Here is a 20,426-nt window from a genome sequence, read left to right on the forward strand (position 1 = left end):
GCAAGGCATTGATGAGCTTGTAACCTTTGAGTGAAATTTGTTCTCTAATCTCTTCAATGGCAAAGCTCCCGCCTCTTTTGCAGATCAGGCAAAGGAATTATCGTGCGCTGCAAATGTTCAGTTTTCCAGGTTTTGAAGAAAATTCTCCACCATGTTCTCAAAGCACTGTTCCTTCCTGACATAGTGTGAGATATAATGACTTTGCAAAGTGGGTAGTACTCATTATTTTTCAAAACTCCCCAAAGTGATTAGCCTGCATTCTAGATCAATCACTTGCCAAAATTTAATTAAGAATGCGTGGGGGCAAATAAAACCCTTCTCTTCATCATTCCTTTTTGGTGCCGTGTTTCAGCCCCGGAGCTACGTTTTGCAGCCGGGTTTTATAAACCCTGGAAAACTGGGGTTTATAACGGAAAAGCTGAGGTGGCCTTCAGTGCAGCGTACACTGCTGTTACCCATCAAGGCTTTTCCATGGGGCCACGATGAAAGGAGCAGGAGGACATTTCAGATATTTTTTTTTCCATGTTCAACAGGTGTGGCTTATTATTCCACAGTATTTTTATTTCAAGGGAAAAGTTTAGTAACCCCAGCTGGCAGGTGAGCAGGATGGGGTTGGGGGAAGGAAGTCCTTTTTCACTGGCTCCATGCCAGGGCATGTGTGAGAGGCTTGTTTAATTGCTTCTGTAACGAGTACTATATGCAGGGTTGAGAAATGTTTAAATAGAAGAGTGAGCCTGTGAGTGCCTTAAACTTCTGTTGCGCATAGCCCACATCCCTGGATGTAATCAGCAGGCCTTGTAGCTTGCCATTCAAAATGCAGTTTCTCTGTGTGACTGGGGTGGGTGGGCTGGGGCGAGATCTGTTCTTGGAATAAATTGTTCATGTTAAGCTTCCTCAGAGTAGGTCGGTATAAGTCCGCAACCTTTGTCTTGCTTACCTTTTTGTGTGCAAAATACCCTTATAACTCATATTTCATTTACCCTCTCATAGCATCTGCTGTTATAAACTAGGCTGCATCATCCACAAAAAATTAAGACAAGTTTCCAATACCTGAAGCTAATATTCTGGGTACTGCTTTTGGTTCAGTTGGGTTACATTTTGTTGCATAATCATGATTGGTATATAGGTAACATGAAATATGGGTTGGGGCTCATAAGACATAGTAGAGGTAAGAGGGGTGGGAGTGGTTCTGAGAGAGCCATTAAGTTCAGCTACTGAAGCCTGTAGCATAAACCTGATGTTTTCATGTTCTCTGCAGCCATGATGGCTACCTACTTGGGAGCCAGCACTGATTTCAGCATAGTGGTTTACTAGACCTGTTGCTGATCAAGGAGACATGGGGCAACTAGCACAGGGGAATCTGGCTGCAGGCACAGATTTGGCAGGGTCTTTCCTCCCTCCTCTAGCAACAACTGTATATGCCTCTACTTTGTGTATATTGACATACTAAGGCAGATGGGGTGAAGTAATATAGTGCTTGTTTTTAAAATCTTGGGATTGCTTATCAAAGGGTTTTTCTCAGATAGTTTTACAATTTTAACTACCTTTGGATACTAATCTTTTAAATCCTGGTAGCTTCATCACTTAATTCCATTGCCTCTGTATTATACAGTTCTCAGAGTCTACCTCTTGCATATCTTCTCCATTTATTTAAATATTTATAAGTGACACTTTTGTGAAAATACAACAAAGGGTACACCATTCAAAAATTACAGCCTGTGATTCCAGAGCTACATCGTGCATTCAAAACCACAAAAGGGAGGTTGGATTGCAGACAGGATGAACTGATCATTTTTCTAAAGTTAGGTGCTAATATTTGATTCCCTCTCATTGCACTTCTTAGCTGATGTCCTAGGCTGCATTTGCTTTCAAAAAAGACACATACAGTGTTGCCTGTCGCTCTTCTCATCTGCTGTCTGTCACACCTGCCAAATCAAATGATGACTGGCATATGTTGACCCATATTCAGAGACTTACCGTATTTTTCGCCCTATAGGACGCACTTTTTCCCCTCCAAAAATGAAGGGGAAATGTGTGTGCGTCCTATGGGGTGAATACAGGCTTTCGCTGAAGCCTGGAGAGCGAGAGCCTCTTGCTCTCCAGGCTTCAGGAAGCTCCGTGCGGGGCTCCCGAGGGTTCCGCGGAGCTGCCTGCGCTCCCGGGCGTGCAGCTCTGGCTCCCGTGCTGGGGTCGGGGGAAGCTCGGGCTTCCCCCGCCCCAGCCCCGCGCAACCTCCCAGAGCGATGCCGAAGCTGCGCTCAGCTTTGGCATCGCTCTGGCTCCCGTTCTGGGGGCTGGGGTCGGGGGAAGCTCGGGCTTCCTCTGCCCCAGCCCCGCTCCTGTACGGGGGGGAAATAATTTTTTTTTCCTTTATTCCCCCCCCCCCAAAAAAAATCTAGGTGCGTCCAATAGGGCGAAAAATACGGTAAGTTAACACCCCGACCTGTTAGGTTAATTGATAAATTGTGTCAGCCATTGTTTTGCTTCATTCAGTTTTCAACTTCCTTTTTCCTTGCCCAGGTTTCAGTTTCCCTTACTGGTGCAGATGAAATCTTTATGTCTGTTCAAATGGAAGCTGAGTTTTCTGTCTTTGGTTATTGAAGGGAATAATAATGATGATGATGATTTATTATTTATACCCACCCATCTGGGAGGCTTCCAACAAAATATTAAAATACAGTGATCTGTTAAACATTAAAAGCTTCCCTAAACAGGGCTGCCTTCAGATGTCGTCTAAAAGTCTGGTAGTTGGTCTTCTCTTTGACATCTGGTGGGAGGGTGTTCCACAGGGTGGGTGCCACTACCGAGAAGGCCCTCTGCCTGGTTCCCTGTAACTTGGCTTCTTGCAGTGAGGGAACTGCCAGAAGGCCCTCGGCGCTGGACCTTAGTGTCCAGGTAGAACGATGGGGGTGGAGATGCTCCTTCAGGTATACATACTGGACCAAGGCTGTTTAGGGCTTTAAAGGTCAGCACCAACACTTTGAATTGTGCTCGGAAACGTACTGGGAGCCAATGTAGGTCTTTCAAGACCGGTGTTATGTGGTCTCAGCGGCCGCTCCCAGTCACCAGTCTGGCTGCCACATTCTGGATTAGTTGTAGTTTCCAGGTCACCTTCAAAGGTAGCCCCACATAGAGCGCATTGCAGTAATCCAAGCGAGAGATAACTAGAGCATGCACTACTCTGGCAAGACAGTCTACAGGCAGATAGGGTCTCAGCCTACGTACCAGATGGAGCTGGTAAACAACTGCCCTGGACACAGATTTGACCTGTGCCTCCATGGACAGCTGTGAGTCCAAAATGACTCCCAGGCTGCGCACTTGGTCCTTCAGGGGCACAGTTACCCCATTTAGGACCAGGGAGTCCTCCACACCCGCCCGCCTCCTGTCCCCCAAAAACAGTGCTTCTGTCTTGTCAGGATTCAACCTCAATCTGTTAGCCGCCATCCATCCTCCAACCCTGCCTTCACTGTTTCCGATTTGAAAGAGAGGTAGAGCTGGGTGTCATCCACATATTGATGAACACCCAGCCCAAACCCCCTGATGATCTCTCCCAGTGGCTGCATGTAGATGTTGAAAAGCATGGGGGAAGAGGCCAGAACCCTGAGGCACCCCACAAGTGAGAGCCCAGGGGTCTGAACACTCATCTCCCACCACCACTTTCTGAACACGGCCAGGAGGAAGGAGCAGAACCACTGTATAACAGTGCCCCCAGCTCCCAGCCCCTCTAGACGATCCAGAAGGATGTTATGATCGATGGTGTCAAAAGCCGCTAAGAGATCCAGCAGAACTAGGAAACAGCTCTCACCTTTCTCCCTAGACCGCTGGAGATCATTGACCAGTGCGACCAAGGCAGTTTCAGTCCCATGGTGAGGCCTGAATCCTGACTGGAAGGGATCCAAATGGTCCACTTCTTCCAGGCATGCCTGGAGTTGTTCAGCAACCACTCGCTCAATCAGCTTGCCCAAGAATGGAAGATTTGAGACTGGGTGATAGTTGGCTATATTGGCAGCATCTAAAGATGGTTTTTTAAGAAGCGGTTTAATGACCGCCTCTTTCAGCAGGTCTGGGAAAGCTCCCTCACAGAGAGAAGCATTCACCACCCCATGAAGCCCATTGCCCAGCCCTTCCTGGCTAGCTTTTATAAGCCAGGATGGGCAAGGATCAAGGAGACAGGTGGTTGGTTTCACTCGTCCAAGCAGCCTGTCCACATCCTCGGAGGTAACTGATTGGAATTGATCCCAATAAGGGTTCTCAGAGGCTGTGGTCAGACTATGCGTATTCAGCAATCACAGAACTGACTTTGTGTGACTTCATTTTGGAGCTCCTCCTTTCTAGCACCTTTCAAGTTTCCAGCATTCAGTGTTTCAAGATGAATCATACCTGGGCAGCAAAAACGCCGCTACTTCTCAAGCATTTTCCTCCATCTCCTCTATCAACCTGGTTCTTGCCAAAATATTTTGAAAGTTGAAAGTGCACACACATTTAATTTCATACATGTGCCATTGTTTTTCCCATCTTTGTGCTTTCTGCTCTGCCTGTTGGGAACAGCTTTACTCTGAAGCCGACAAAGTGTGAGGGATAGCCTTGAGGGCCCAGTGCCAGAACAAGTAGTGTGAGAAGTGGCCCAGGGAGTCAGTTTGAACATGAAAGCAAAAAGACTGTGGTAGCAAATAAACCATGTGTCAGGTCCTTCATTTCTCTTCTGGTCTGCTACCAGCTGCCATTAGTAGCAGCTTTATGTGAGGAAAGAGAGTCTACCTCTTCCCTAGATTGAAGTCTAATTCACATAGTCTGCTTCCTGCAATTATGGAAAATAATGTGTAACTTCTGACTGCTTCCCTTTCTTACCCTATAGTGATGTGTTTGAGGTAGGGTTCTTTCTCTTTCTAACTTTCTCCCTCTTTATCTCCCACAGGGTGCCAAGAAGCTGTGCCCTCAGTGCAATACCATCACCTCTCCAGGGGACCTCAGGCGTATCTACTTATGAAGGACATGGCTGCTCAGACCAGGGATTTGGGGGAAAGAAATGGCAGCAACAATGAAAGACATTTGAAAGCAAAACCTAGAGACTCCAAATGTGAACTAGAGGCTGAGGGAGCAGCGCAATGCCTCTGCTTCCAAACCTGTCACTGGTGCCGCCAACTCCACGGGAAGGCCAAACCAGAATCCTTATTGTGAATCCCCGCCTTTTTTTACAGACTGATGTTCCACACCTGTCCTATTTCTTAAAGAGTGAGGTTCCATCTTGGACGACTTGCAAGCCTTTCCAGGGGAGCGTCTTGACAAGCCAACCTGGCCCAACCCCACATGCCAACTCAAGTAGGGACTGGATCTTCCACATCAGGAACTGTCATAACCTGTCACTTGTGTTCTCTCCCCTCCCCTTTTTTGTGGTGTTCTAGTGTTTTTTTAGAAGTCAGAGAGAAAGAGAGAGCCTACACTTGCAAACCCACAAAGGCAGAATGAAGCACATGTAATATAGACTATATGTTTACAATGTTGTGTATAAATGGGATAGACTCCAACATTACATACTAATATGTTTCCCTTTTATTTTTTCCTTTGTTCTTGGGTTGTACTTTTTTTAAAAAAGAGAAAAAAATAAGCAGAGAACATTAAACCCATATTTTTCTTGGTTCTACAAAGTTTTGGCATTAAAGTCATTAGTTTAAAAGAAATATAAATATATATATATTATACATATATATAATATAAATGGTTTAATGTTCTGTGGTGTATATTTCCTCATTCAGATATGACGTTAACAGCTTCTAGTAACAGCTGTAGTTTTTGCCCGTAACACAACTTCTGGGGGAAGTAGGGAAAAGTAGCTAATGGGCTCTTTTTATCAAATCTTTATCACACTGAAACAGTTTAATTTTTCACTGAGGGGAAAGCAAGAAACTTGCAGATCAGGCTTACAATGCTTTACCCCATTGCCAGCTGGGTAAAGGACAGAAGTTTACATGAAGACAGAGGAGCAAAAAATAGGTTGGCAGTGGTGGTTATCAGAATTCAGGGCTGTAAGTTTATCTCTTAAAAGCTGAAGTCCTCTTTAGTTCAGGCATATTGTATTCACCCGCCTCTGTGCCTGCTCTGTAGCTCTTCCTGTGATGCAAGAGTAAATGCAAAAACAGCTGAAAAAACACCATATTCTAGCCATCCAGTATCTGAGCGGGGGTGGGGTGGGGCGCAGGAAGTACTCTGGCACTTCCTCCATTCTACTTCCTCATGAAAGATGATGTGTTTCATTAGTCAGGCGGGTTCTGTATCACTCTGGCATACTGTTTTGCCATGCCCAGCCACTGCCAGTCTGCCTTGCTCTGAAATGCTTTTCCATGTAGGTGCAGCATGATGTCCTAATTTTTCAGAGGTTCAGGTCCAGTAATACATCAGGTTCCAGTTTTGAAAAGAAAAGAAAGTGGGGTATGTGTTGGCTTTTTGTGACACTGGTTTCGTTTCCTCCTGTTCTCTCTCCTACTTGTACTGTGGCAATAGTGGAACTCAACCCAGGCAGGTCCACACAAGGTTGGATTCAGTTAATCCCTCTTCGCCTGTTTCTGCAGCGTTCCTGACATCAACCTTTTACTCAGACCCCTGTTCTGCATTTGAAAATATCTCCAGCTGTGGCTCACGTATATTCTGCTTACTACCTGCCTTAATCAGAAACAAGCAACTGACATTTTTAAATACATAGCCAAACAAGCCGCCTGCATTCCACCCGAGGGAAATTTTACAGGGTTGCCGGAAGCTTGAAAGGGGAAGCAAGCACTTTGCTTGGCAATAATTTGGGTAGGCAAATGTCCCTGTCATGAATCACCTTTTAAACTGAGGCAGACTGCTGCTCTGGGATATCCTGCAAGGTATTTTGTTCTTTTTCTCTAATCTGTGACTTAAGCACTAGAAAGTCATGGTTGCACTAAAACATCTGGCTATCGTCAGTCATGCTGTTGTCAAAAGGATTGGTTTTATATGAATGAGACTTCTACCGCAAGAGAGTTGTATTTTGCAGTACAGGATTCCATATTCCTGTTGCAATTTGGCTGATAATGTGCTACTGCTGTCTACTGAATGCAAGCTGGAAATGGCTATTATCAGCAGGGCCTTGCTGTTTGACTTCACCCTGTTCAACACACACTATTGTCTAGTGGGAAATAGTTTCATACCCTTTGAGCAGGCGCAGCCAATATGGTGCCCTCCAGATATTGGGACTACAACTCCAAATATCCCTAACCATTGGCCATGTTGGCTGGGGCTGATGTGAGTTGGCAGTCTCCTAACAGCTGGCAGGCACCATAGTGGCTACGACCGCAAAATTCTAAGCTTCCATTGTGTCCAAAGAACTTCTGAACTGCTATGTCTCACTCAAAGTGTTTCTGATTGCTGCTACATAGGAACGAGTCTGAGGAAGGGCCATCTGCAGCCTGTATTAACAGGAGAAACACATCTTCAAGCAGCAGTTGATTGGCATCATAAATAGGTAGCAATAGTTTGCAAAAGGCACAAAGTTTCAGCAACTGCCTTTGCTCACGATGGGGCTTCCTCCACTGGTATAGCACTTAAGCCTTCCTAAAGGCAATCAAATGAAATTTGTCATGGTGGGGATGTCTGAATTGCACCCAAACCTGCTCACCTTGTACAAGCAATCTCTGCTCAGGCATTTAGGACAGAGCTATATTTCTCCCAGATCTGTTTCAGAATAGGCAGTGCTGAGGCAGCTCATTTTTGATTTCCCAGTCTGGGAACAATGAGCTTTCTCTGGTCCTGTGGACCACCACTAAGCCAAATGAATATATATAAACCACATATAACTAGTAGGCTTTATTTTTAAAGTTGATTTGTCCCTGCTTTTTTTCTTGAGAGGGTAGGGAGGGGAGAGAAGACCTGATGGGAAGATGCAAGGACTTGTTACCTCCTCTGGAGCGAGGCACATTTAGCAAAACTCTGTGACTTCGTCCTCAAAAAGCTTAAAAAGAAATGAACTATCTTTGCCCAAAGATTCCCAGCTGCACAAGGTGATATTCAAGTTGTGTCTATGATTGTGTGTCGATGTATATTCTATAAAAAGGTACTTGTCATTCCCGTTTGTAAACTACATTGACATTAATTAAATGAGTATAAAATCTTCCAAGTTTGCCTCCTGCCCTCTGCTTGCTTCCTGGTTTCATCCCTGGTTTTGGCAATTGCATAAACATATGATTCCGCTCCTGCTGCCCTCAAAACATGGTAGCTGTTAAGTCACATTCATGCAGGACCCACTGAATTATCCACCTGCTCCAGTGCCTCATGGCGGAGGCAAGGAATCCTTTTTCATCCCAAGGGTCATACAGTGGTGCCCCGCAAGACGAATGCCTCGCAAGACGGAAAACCTGCTAGACGAAAGGGTTTTCCGTTTTGGAGGTGCTTCGCAAAACGAATTTCCTATGTGCTTGCTTCGCAAGACGAAAATGACTTGCGAGTTCCTGCGGGTTTTTTTCCCTTTTCCCCCCCTTTTTCCCAAGCCGCTAAACCGCTTATCAGCTGATCGGCTAAGCCGCTTAACAGCTGGTCGCTAAGCCGCTTATCAGCTGATCGTTAAGCCGCTTATCAGCTGATCGCTAAGCCGCTTATCAGCTGATCCGCTAAGCCGCTAATACTGTAGCGCTAATCCGCTAAACCGCTAATGGGCTTGCTTCACAAGACGAAAAAACCCGCAAGACGAAGAGACTCGCGGAACGGATTCTTTTCGTCTTGCGAGGCACCACTGTATTCCTTCATGGGCTGCCTTCCAAGGGGCTGCATGCCAGTAGTGTTCCATGTTTTGACTTTTCCTTAAAATACTCTCAAACCATTTGTGCAAATATGCAAGGAGGCTCTAATGAGCCCTGTCAGCAGAAGCCCTGTGCAAAGACTTCTGGTTGCCCAATGGGGCTTCCCTCCTACCTCACGGTTAGCTTTGGGGAAGATTAGGAGAACCCTTAGAGCGGCACGAGGCGAATGGGATCATTCCATAGGGCAGGCAAACTGAAATGTTTGCGCAGAAATGATCAAGAGGCTGGAACAGTGCCCTTAAAAAGGGAAAGTCAAAGTTTGGAGCTCCTAATAAAAAAGGTTTGGGAACCTAATAGACAGGAAAAAAGTACTCATGATGTGTAGAGCGTGCTCCTCTATCTCAAATCTAGAGTCCAAGGTCATCAAGCAAATCTGAATGTTGGGAGATTCAGGACAGACAAAGTATACTTCTTCACCTAGCGTGCAGTTAAACTGTCACTAAAGAGATGATAAAGCTAGTAAAAAGCTAGTACAAAAAAGCCAGAGCTGCTTGTTTTTCAAACCTGGTTTCTAAATATTAAAATGTTTAGCACAACTCAAGTTATTTTAAGTTACAGAATAAATAAAACAAGGAATGGGGAAGCTATTGCAGCCACCACATTTGTGAAAACTATATACATAATCCCATAACTCATGCAGCTAAAGGCTGAGTTGGAAGGTATCTCCTGAGGTCACTAGTCCTGCCACCTCTTCAATGCAAGGTCTATATAGTGCAGAATGAAATGCCTTCCTAAATAACAGCTAATTTAGCCTCTGCTTAGACCCCTCCAGCAAGAGAGACAGTCATGCCTAAGAATGTGCAAAACCCCATTGCCCATTTGCCTTCTGAACATGCTGCTTTTGGGGTTCCATCCAGGCTCTTTCCCTGAAGTTTTGGGCTGTAACGTATTTGTAGCTTGCTGACAACCAGTACTGTAGTATCTGCACACAGGTCAGCCAGATCTACTTATAGCATGGAATCTTATTAGTAACACTAGGTAAAGGCCCATGGAATTTCACAGGGCTCCAGCTCTTTACCCTCCCATTCTCATTCTATTCATATCCCAAACTTCAAACCCTAATTCAGGCTTCCTCAACAACTCCCATGATCCCTAGCTAGCAGGATCAGTGGTCAGGGATGATGGGAATTGTAGTCCCAAAACATCTGGAGGGTCGAGGTTGAGGAAGCCTGCCCTAATTACTAGCAAAACCCTACATCTTGCCAGGGGCCAGATGAGGAGAAACAAACATGTCCACCCCCTTGTTCTGCTTGCAGCAAGGGTCTCGGAAAGGATCTCACCAAAGAGAAGAGGTACTGAAGGAACAGCATGAGGCAGAGAATCAGCAAGAATAGGATATGAGCACGTTGACCAAATAAATAGCTGCTTTCCCCAATTGAGGGCATTTGTAGGAGCATATAATAAACTATGCATCCCTTCATTCATTGTCTTGAGACTAGAGCCACACATTACCTTGCATTGCATGGTCTCCAATCCACATATGCACAGATAATGAAAACGTGGGGGCAGAGGGACACTTGTAGGTAAGAAAGAGTGGTTGGGTGAGTCTTGAACCCTATCTGTGCCCAGAAACTCTCCTGTATAAATCCCCCCAGGAGGGTCTGAGTGTACCTAGGCAAAAAAGCATGCCATGAGGTAATTGCAAGGGAGTATTAGACACAGAAAGGATAAAGCACCCTCCCTGTCTGCTGAGTCTCCTCTTGCACATGCTGCCCTCAACATTATAATGCAAAGTCAGGGCTGGGAAACTCCATGATTATTATTATTTTTAAGTTATTTACTGAATTTATATAACTGCTCATCAATAAATATTCTCTGGGCAGCTTGCAAATACAATATATCATGCTAAATACAATAAAAGCAAAAAAACTTGTTACACCAGCCCAAATTTAAAACACAATTAAAAAGTCTAGGTGAATAAAAAGGTCATGGAATATGAAGGTGGCCCTACACTTATGGAATTCACCTCCCCCCCCTCCCCCCACGGTTTTAGTTCCTGATGCAAATTGCACTGCAGAGATGGAGAAGGTGGCTTGTTAATAGCATGTTCGGTTTATAATGGGCTATTTTAGTGATAGGTACTTTTTAGATTACAGTATTTTGAATGGTGCTTGTTTTAAATGTTTTAAAATTGGTAGTTTTGTGAATATTTTTTCCTTTAAAAAAACAGTTATAAATTTACCGTATATGAACTTAAACTATAGCTTAGTTCTCTCTCTCAAACACACACACATTTGCAACATTCTTAGGGTTCAGGGTTATGAGAATACAGTATTCCTATAAAATGAAGGCTCTCAACAAATACCGTAAAAGAAGCATTAGCTGAATAATTGAGAATTGACCGAAGCTTATTTAGGGTTAGAGAAATGTGGTTTGAAAGAGAATTAAGAATCTTGTTTAACAAAAATACAAGATTGGTTTCGGGGTGTGTGTGTCTAGATTCTATGCCAGCTAGTGTTTGTTTTAAAGACAATACCATTATGCATTTTTTTCTGGGGCAGATGGGTTGACACTTGGAACGCTCTCAGTAAACCCACATAAATGCTACACAAATCTGATGCTATAAGAAATTGAAGCTAGACTGCAATCCCCAACTGGCTACTGGAGTTCCTGCCTTACAGCATTCCTGTGCTAAGCTGCTGCTTTTCATTCAAGCAGAGTGGGAAATCTCTGGCCCTAGTGGGAAATCTCTGACCCTTGGGTCCTTAGGCCATTCCCCTCAGTGGTCTTGTTCTACGCCCTCTTCAGGTGCTTGTGCCTGACTGAAATGCCTCTGGCAGAACAATGGGCAATACCTCTTCTGGGAGACACCTTGAGATGCTAACAAGCAGACGTATGATGATGAAGCTGTCTCCCATTCAGGGGTGTCTCAGCCCATTTCGCCACCTGAGGCAAAATGGGAAGGTGCTGCCCTGTGTGTGCACGCTGCCCACCACCCCTGTTGAGGCTTCACTATCCATGGTCATGCAGCTATGTCTTCCGGGTTCCAGCAAGATCTCTCAGGCTCTCACAAGATCTCACCAGAAGCCGCCACAGCCACTTCTCCAGCAGAAAGGGGGGGGGGGGAAACAGAGGCACCCCTTGGATTCTACTGCCTGAGGCAGCTGCCTCAGTCTACCTCATGGGCGAGCCAGCCCTGCTCCCATTGTCTGTCCCCAATACAACCCCATACAGTAATTGAAGCACACCAGCTGCAACTAAGGTCCTGTAAGGCAGTGTTTCCCAACCTTTTCCAACCGTAGCCCCCTAGCAACTTTGTTTCCTTCCTGTGCCCCCGCCCCAGGCGTAGCCATTGAAGGCAAGGGGCATGTGCCCCCCAAATAAGTAAAAATCAATATAAATCTGAGGTTCTGCTTCCCCTAACAAAAGCCTGCCTCCTAACAAAAATCCTGGCTATGCCCATGCCCTTCTGTTGTACCAGTAGAAAGGTAGCTATTTAAATGTTTTGTTTGTAACTAGAACATGTTTTATTTATATTTTGTATAATTTATACAAAATACAATTACATAAAATGATAGGAACATAATGAAATATTGTTGAAGCAGAAAAATAGAGACTAATAGAGCTGGAAGGGACCCCAAGGGTCATGTTTCTAGCCCAACCCTCTGCAATGTAGGAAACTCAGCTAAAGCATCCATGACAGATGGCCAGCCAACCTCTGCTTAGAAACCTCCAAGGAAGGAGAGTCCAGAACCTACCGAGGGAGATCCATGCATTATAAAAAGTAAACAACACTTATTTGACTCCAGTTATTTGACACAGAGGGGGAAACCTACAGATACAGTCCAAAGGCGCACAAGGAGTTCTGTATATATGGGAGAATTTTAAAAAGCAAGTGGTCTTCACTGACCTGGTGCAAAAAGGTCTTGTCATGCGGAGGAGCCCTGGCTGCCTAGATAAAACACTATAGTCTCACACACCCTTACCTGGGAGTAAGGCCCACTGAACACAGTGTGGCTTTCTTCTGAGTAGATAATTATTTACAAGATGCAATTCAGCAGCACTATTCAACCCCGCTTGGTTAAGTGCTGGGGTGGATTTCACCCCACACCTTGCAAAGCCAGGCTGATGCTGCTGACAGGCCCTGCACCCCTCACCAACATCCAAATCCACTAGGCACTGGGGTGGATTGCACCCTGCGCCTTGCAGAGTCAGGCCCGGGCTGCCACCTGGCTCAGCACTGGCAGCAGCATCAAAGCTAACAGCAAATGCCAAACAACCTACTCAGAGGAGTTTAGAATCCAAAAGAGTTTCCAGGACACCAGTTCTTATCTTGCCTCTCCAAAGTGACAACATTTCAGAAACCAGAGGCACAATCTGAAATTCAGAGCTACTTCTCAAATCCCAGGCACCATCAAGAGCAATAACAAGCTAAGCAGATCAAGGTCGGGCAGCAGCAGTTGATTCCTGAAATGTGACTGTTTTAATATCTGTCCTGGGCTTTGTTGCTCCCTAGAGCCAAAGGGGTGGGAGAGGAGGATTTTCCAGTTTATGGGGCAGAGCGAGAAAAATCTTAGTATTGACTATCCGTAAAGCGTTTATGACTTCACATTGCACACACTGGATTGTGAGTGAGTTTGGAAAGTGCAATAACTGCCTCATCTAGCCCTCCTTGTTTGGAACTGCTTGTCCAGCAAATGGTCAGCTGCCCTTGGGGCAAACAAAGCCCCATCCCAGGTGAACTCACCCTCTTGTTTATTTTCCTATCACCCAGTAACCAGAGTGATGCACCCCTAACAGTACAAACCTTTACAAACCAGAGCAAACAGAGTGGGATACAGGTTTTCCAAACGGGGGAGAAATAAAGGTTTGAGTAGGAATTCAGCCAAACCAAAATATTGAGTGGATTTCACCACGGTACTAAGGCTGTGTCTGTACAGCACATGCCTGTGCTTCCACTTTGGCAACTCAGGAGGAAAAAATCACTCTCCTTACCTTAGAAAGTCCTCCTTTCAACAGCATGAAGCCATGGAAGCAGCAAAGTCTTTTCTGGGCTATCACCAACCATATGGGGAGATGGGTGAGCAGATGCAATAGAGAACAAGGCACCTGTTAACTTTTAACAGCTGCACTGAAGAGGGTGGATCCAGCATGTGACCTCTGGGGAGTGGATGAGCTGCACAAGTTTATTCAATCCCTCAAATTACCACAGTGAGGCTGTACCTTGATAGTGAAAGCATGTCAGGTGTGCAATTTTACTGGCAAGCTGAGGTGAACTCATCACTTTACTTACTCCAATTCTGTGCAGATCATTAGTGCATAACATGGGTCTAAATTCTCACACAAAACTCCTTATTCTCTCAGTGAAAGGCAGTTTTCAGATTCTTCTTAGGGTCTCCATTAGTAAATCAGCACTAGACTCATCATGCATCTGCAAGGAGTAAACAGGACTATCAGTTCCAACCATGACTTCCAGGGAGGCTTGAACCTTTGTACCCCTCCTTTTAGTGCTAAGCTTTCACTTCAAGTAATTATTTGTACATTCGTGAACCTTAACAGTCTTAGTTTAATGTGCACATTAACAGTCATAATTTAAATCATCCTACCAAAAGGTGTAGCTAAAAATAAGACCAGGGAAGTATTTGGGTTTGTCTTATTCTATTTTCGAGGTCTGAGTAGTTAATATCCTGCTGTGCTCACCAGCTGGGTCACTGGCACCAAACAGCTTCTTTATATCAAATTAGGAATACCCCAAAATATATCAGAAACAGCTGCTCTCTCTCTCTTAAACTCTGAGAATTTTTAAGGAATTGGGCAGATATTAGAACTTGGGAATAAACCTCCATCAAGCCAAGTCTGGCTCCATGGTGCCCCATAAGAAGGCCTGAGAGACAGGCCAAGGGACTGCTGCTCCTTCCAGAATCCTTCAGCCACATGCCTACCTCTTCGTCCTGCCTCCCCAGCACATAGTTCCCTGCTGATATATGTTCCCTTAAGCCCTTGTGATTGCAGGTTGGGGAGTTTATTTTCAAGATCTAATTCCACACAATAAAAACTGTATCAGGTCATAAAGAAAGCAGCTCTCTCATTCCCATTCATATGCTCAGTATCAATAGGTAGTTAGCTCCCTGGAGCTGCTGCTCCATTATGCTCAGGCACAGTCCCTCTGAGCCAGGGTCATTTGAACAGGTACAGTCTTTATAGCCCCTGCTGCCAATAGAACCACAAAGTTGTATTCATGCTCACCCCGTGTTTGAAAGAGAAGAGGTTGTTTTAATGTTGCAATCCCCCTCAACAGACCCCTACTACCAGATTCCCCATTATCATCAAGATTTTGTCAGAACATACTCCTATAGACCACAATAGATCACTATGCTGCATTCTGAAAAATATCAGGCTGGTGTATGGGGGGGGTAGGAGCAGAGAGTATTCCAGGAGTTAACATTCACCTTCTGACTCCTCCAGAGTTGCAGAAAGGTTGACCAGAGAAAACAGATCCATGCAAATGAAAGCAGATTACACAGAGAAAGGCTCAGAATATGGGAGGACTACCTTACCATCCATCAAAGTCGGGCTAGCTCATGTTGCTCAACATCAAATATCCCAGGGCCTCCCGTGCTTCTATGCACTGTACCACAGGGCAAATGCAGAGTAGTGGAAGTGTTAGTGGGTCTTCTGTGTGGATCAATGCTGACATCTGCTGGTAAGAACAGTCTTTCAAAGCAAGAGAAATTGCAGTCAGCAAGAGACTAGAACCTCTCAGACCAAGGGGGCCGCAAGAGTACTTCCACACAAAACTCGCAGGCCACTGAACTTAAATTTTCATATTGCAAATTAAAATACAGCGGTACCTTGGGTTACAAACACCTCGGGTTACAAACACTTTGGGTTACAGACTCTGCTAACCTGGAAGTAGTACCTCGGGTTAAAAACTTCGCCCCAGGATAAGAACAGAAATTGTGCGGCGGCATCACAAGGCCCCATTAGCTAAAATGGTACCTCAGGTTAAGAACGGTTTCAGGTTAAGAACGGACCTCCGGAACGAAGTAAGTTCGTAACCAGAGGTACCACTGTATGTGCAATATACTTAATATTATTTAATATACACAGTAGATTTAATGTATTTATTTATTAAACAAAATGTAATGCAAAAATTATTTTAGAAGGCTATGCACAGCCTCCCCACTCTCTCCTCCTCACAGGCCCACTGGTGCCACTGCAGAACACGCAACCATTACAGGAAGGCTGTGGGTAAGGAACCAGCAGCAGGGCGGCTGCCACCATCATTAACTTCACTCTCTTTCTCTCACACACACACACACACACCACCACCCGACAAGGGCGCTGCAGGACAGCACAACCTGCAGCCCCCACTCTTCCCTTATCTGCCCATCTCAACCCCCTATCATCCACAAGAAGCATAGGTAGTAATGACAGACCAACATCTGGAGGGCCAAAAATCCGCCATTCCTATTGAACTTGTGCACATTTACTCAGGAGTTTGTCCCATTTATTCCAATGGGTCTTACTCCAGAGTAAGTGTGCCTGGGATTATAGCCTATGTGCCCTTAACATAAGCTTCATTTGTGGTATGCTAACATCCAGAAGCAGCACAACAGCTGACTTGCCTGCCTTTTCTTTTTTTAGCCACTCTGTCAACTGCTCCTGTGCCCCCAAAGGAGACACAGTAGCTATGTTTAGGCAGGCACAGTGCAACAAGGACACCTGAAATGGAAAGGAGTGAGCAGACTGGAGTCCAAGCAGCAGAAGGGTGAAGAGATCAGGTGGCCAGGGGCATCCACCGCCCTGCTCCCCAGCCCAAAGACTGGGGAGTCCAGCAACATCTACAAGGTCACATGTTTCCCATCCCTGCCTTAGACACAAAATCACCAGGCATTGCCATGCAATTGGTACAGGGAGTAGGGGTGCCAACCTGAATAAAATATGGGGGGGCAGGTAAGCACCACCCCACATAATTGGTCACAAGACACAGCACACACACACACACCATTTGAATGGCAACGCCCACCAACTCTGTTGGGCCCGGCCCCCTCAAATATTTTAGGAGGGGCAAAGGGACCTGCCCCTAGGAGTTGGCTCCTATGACAGGAAGCATTTCATTTGTATTCATCAATTGCAGCAAGACATAGGCTGGTCAAATTTCTTTTTCTGGTACAGTTCCTGTATCCTTAAGAGCTGGATAACAAGCAGCAAGATGCTTCCCTCCACTACTGAATCCACACACCAGGAAAAGCTTGACCTGCTGAATTTCTGCTTATCATACAGCTACTGAAAACTGAAGTCCTGCCAGAAAAGAGGTATCAACCCTTGAAAGATGACAAAAGAAGGTGTGGTAGGACATATTAGAACCTCACTGACTTTTCAGGTTAATATTTTTTAAAATCGTAATTAAATTATAAACATTCATTTAAAAGCCAGGCTTAATCTTTGCAAGTCTAAGATGTTTTCAGTCCTCCCATGGTTTTCAATAAAGACATCAAATAAGTGGGCATATCTGTATGGTTTTAAGATGGTTGTTAACTGCCCTGGGCTCCAATAGGAGGAAGTGTGGGTACTAGTATAATTAAGAAATAAACAAGTGCCAAATATAATGTATGCCTAGGGCAGATGAAGCAAGTGTCTCGTTTAACCCCTGGATTTTAACATGAGGGATTATCGGGGGCAAAATTCCTTGGAATTATGGAGAAAGATAATGGCAACAAGTTTAAATTAAGAAATACTTTATGAAGAGTATTGAAAGGCAAAGAGATGCCTCAGAATTAACTGTGAGTCCATAGGATCTTAAGGGAAGGCAAGCTGGCGGGGGGAGCTGAGCAAAGTCCCTTTAACTGAACAGATGACAACCATCCTCAAAGAATTCTCTAGTGGCCCTTTGCCCACAGTTGCAGGCAAATTCTAAAGAAAATGAATGCATATTGAGAATCAGAGTCACTGAAAGATGAGGAGGGATGACTTTAAAAATTATGTTCAACTCAGAAATATTGCTGACAATGAGAAGCACTTGAAAGGCAAGAAGAGATGACAGAAACTGCTACCCTTTGCATCTCACAGCTCAGTAAGCAAACAGTGAGAGTGATTACTGCTGTATACAAAATGTAGCAGTTTTTGTGCATTTGTCCACTAATAGAAGAACTATTTTCTCAAAAATTACTGTTGTTTTTTGCCAATATGTTGAAGTTTAAGAATGCTGAACAACTGTCAAATTGCTTGGGATTTTATACCGTCACAATATTATTATTATCTTACTTACGCTGCATTGTAAAATATCAACAGTTAAAACTTCAAACCAAACTCAACAAGAGACTCGTTCATACTATAGTGTTGGAAACCACATCTATCAATGATGGGCTTTTGATGCTTTTTATATTTCCAGTTCCGGATACCCACCACTTTTTTCCTACTTCTTCAATCTATTCTGCATGTAACCTCCTTGTAACTTTGCATTAATTAGAATTCCTAGTGGAGAAATAAACACCACCACCACTTTGGTCTCCAGTTCAGCTGGGCACATACAGATAATGCTCCAAATGGGGATGTGCATTTCCATGCACATCAAAAGACTCATCTAGTCAATTAAACGGTGATCAGATAAGCACTGAACGTGCATCCGCACCAACTGTGGTTATGGAAGCCTGAGTCTCCATGTGCATTGCCTTTGCCCAATTGGGGCATTTACCTCTCAAAACTATTCACATCCACACTCATTCTTCTTTTCTAGAGATCAACCCATGCCTATTCCCTCATCCTTTCAAACCTTTATAGCACAGCCTTTCCTCTCAATTTCTCCTATTTTCATCACCTTCCTAAAGTCCTAGAATAGCCATAATTCCCTTTGGCCACGACAATACTAGACTATTATGTTGTATGTCACACGTTCACATGTGAAGCCAATCTGAGGGAGGTCAGCTGATTGAGTTAAGAATAAATATTTGTTGAGTTTTCTGACAACCCCTTTTAGAGAACTGACACCTCCAGGACTAAAGCTATCAGTCTCTAAATGCTGAGAAAGAACAGAAAGGGACCAGATTCATAACCACAATTCAATTTCTTGATGATAGTCTCACATCTTCTTGAGTTGTGTTGAAAAGAGGAGGCACCCCTTTCTGAAGCACAAGATGTTATTGCTGTAAGAGATGGACAAGCAGCTAAACTCTGAAACTAGCCAGCACAGGCATTGCCCATATTCGTATTTCACCCTTTGCTAGTGCTGCTTGAAACCACCTGCTTAGTCTTTAATGGTTCCCTGATCCCAGCTGAGAGCTGAGAAACCGATTAAGATTGACTGGTATGTGCCTGTCCCGGCTGTCCTTTGACACTGTCGATACAGCCCGGGGAGGTCAAAGGTTAACGTCACACTTAGTGCAGTGAAGGAGGGTGTCAGGTTTGTTAAACACTCTGGTAATGAAGTCAGGGCAGCTGCATTATTTTGTCATTTCCCTGGCCTGAGAGAGGGAGACCCAGGCACAGCCCAAACAGATCTATAAGGGCTTACATTAGAAGAACACAGGCTCAGGTGTAGAGTTACATGGGCCCCAGTACCAAGTCAAAGAAAGGCTGGGAATCAGGGGCTGGAGGTCAACAGCTCTGCTGACTTGGAAGATGGAGGTGGCGCCATTACTGCAAGTGTGCAAACATCATGCAGACAGGTCGATCCAAGACACACATACACAGGCACCCAACCACCTTTCTGTGGGTCTGCTTGGGGGGAAAGGCAATTCTTAGCTTCAATTCTTGCCTCGGATTACCCACATGAGAAGCAAATTACTGCCTCTCCTTAGCCTCAGTCAAAATCCAGTTGTAGTGCCACTTCTACCAGAGGCACTCTCCAACATTTTCTGTCCTAGAATTTTTGTGTGTTTCAAAATAGTGAGGAAGACAATTGGTGGGACAGACACTCCCACACAAACAAAGACAGCAGAGGACTGGTTGTGAAGAACAGCCATGATTTCATGGTCCCGGCATTAAACAGGATGGGGACAGGAGTTTGTGTTCAAAGCCAGTCCTGAGGAATTGAAGCCAAGTAGCAAGCTAGCATCAGTACTCTTCATTATAATTGAAAAACCAAAGCGACAATAACAAGAAAGATGAGGGAAGTTATAAGGGAAGAAAAAAGAGATCATAAACACGACAGATGAATTTAGCATCTTGGGCTGCCACTGTCTCCCAAGGTGGCTTTAGACAAATCATCCCACTCCACAAAGATAATAGGGTTCAAATGAGGGCAAAGAGATCCACTCTACATTTCTGGTCACTACCTGGATGCATGTAAATGGAGGTGCTGAAATAAATAATTAACTACTTCCTACCCAGCCTGATAGAGCATTCATGGGATGGGAGGAGGGACATAAATCTCACAGATTGAGCAGCTAATATTTTATTTAAAATATCTTCAAAAAGAGAGAGATGATCTATTGAATGTATTGAGAAAATGCTAATGCATAATAGCACGTGTCAGGAGGCTCGTCCATCACTCTCTGCCGCCATTCGGGAGATCCATATCTAATTAACGGTAATGAATGAGGGAGCCACGCTGAAGACAAGCCACCAGTTTGTTATGGAAATCAGGCAAAACAATTAATTAAACAAACCGTCCTTGCCATGGCAGTCCAGCCTCTGGGTCCTGACTTCTGTGCTGTTCTACAGTATCTACCAGCA

The 20,426-nt window shown here is 44.7% G+C and overlaps 1 protein-coding gene across 12 annotated transcripts in view; it reads left to right on the forward strand.

Moving 5' to 3' along the window:
- The window catches only part of RNF220 (ring finger protein 220), a 327,498-nt gene extending 319,367 nt beyond the window's left edge, over nucleotides 1–8,131 (forward strand). For all 12 annotated transcript variants that reach the window (XM_081009391.1, XM_081009392.1, XM_081009388.1 and 9 more), the window contains one exon: nucleotides 4,916–8,131. In XM_081009391.1, coding sequence (XP_080865517.1) covers nucleotides 4,916–4,987 — 72 coding nt within the window. In that variant the 3' untranslated portion in view covers nucleotides 4,988–8,131. The remainder of the gene's footprint in view (nucleotides 1–4,915) is intronic.
- The last annotated feature ends 12,295 nt before the right edge of the window (nucleotides 8,132–20,426 follow it).

Source organism: Podarcis pityusensis (genome assembly GCF_964106645.2).
Source record: "Podarcis pityusensis genome assembly, chromosome: 6".
Taxonomy (NCBI): Eukaryota; Metazoa; Chordata; class Lepidosauria; order Squamata; family Lacertidae; genus Podarcis; species Podarcis pityusensis.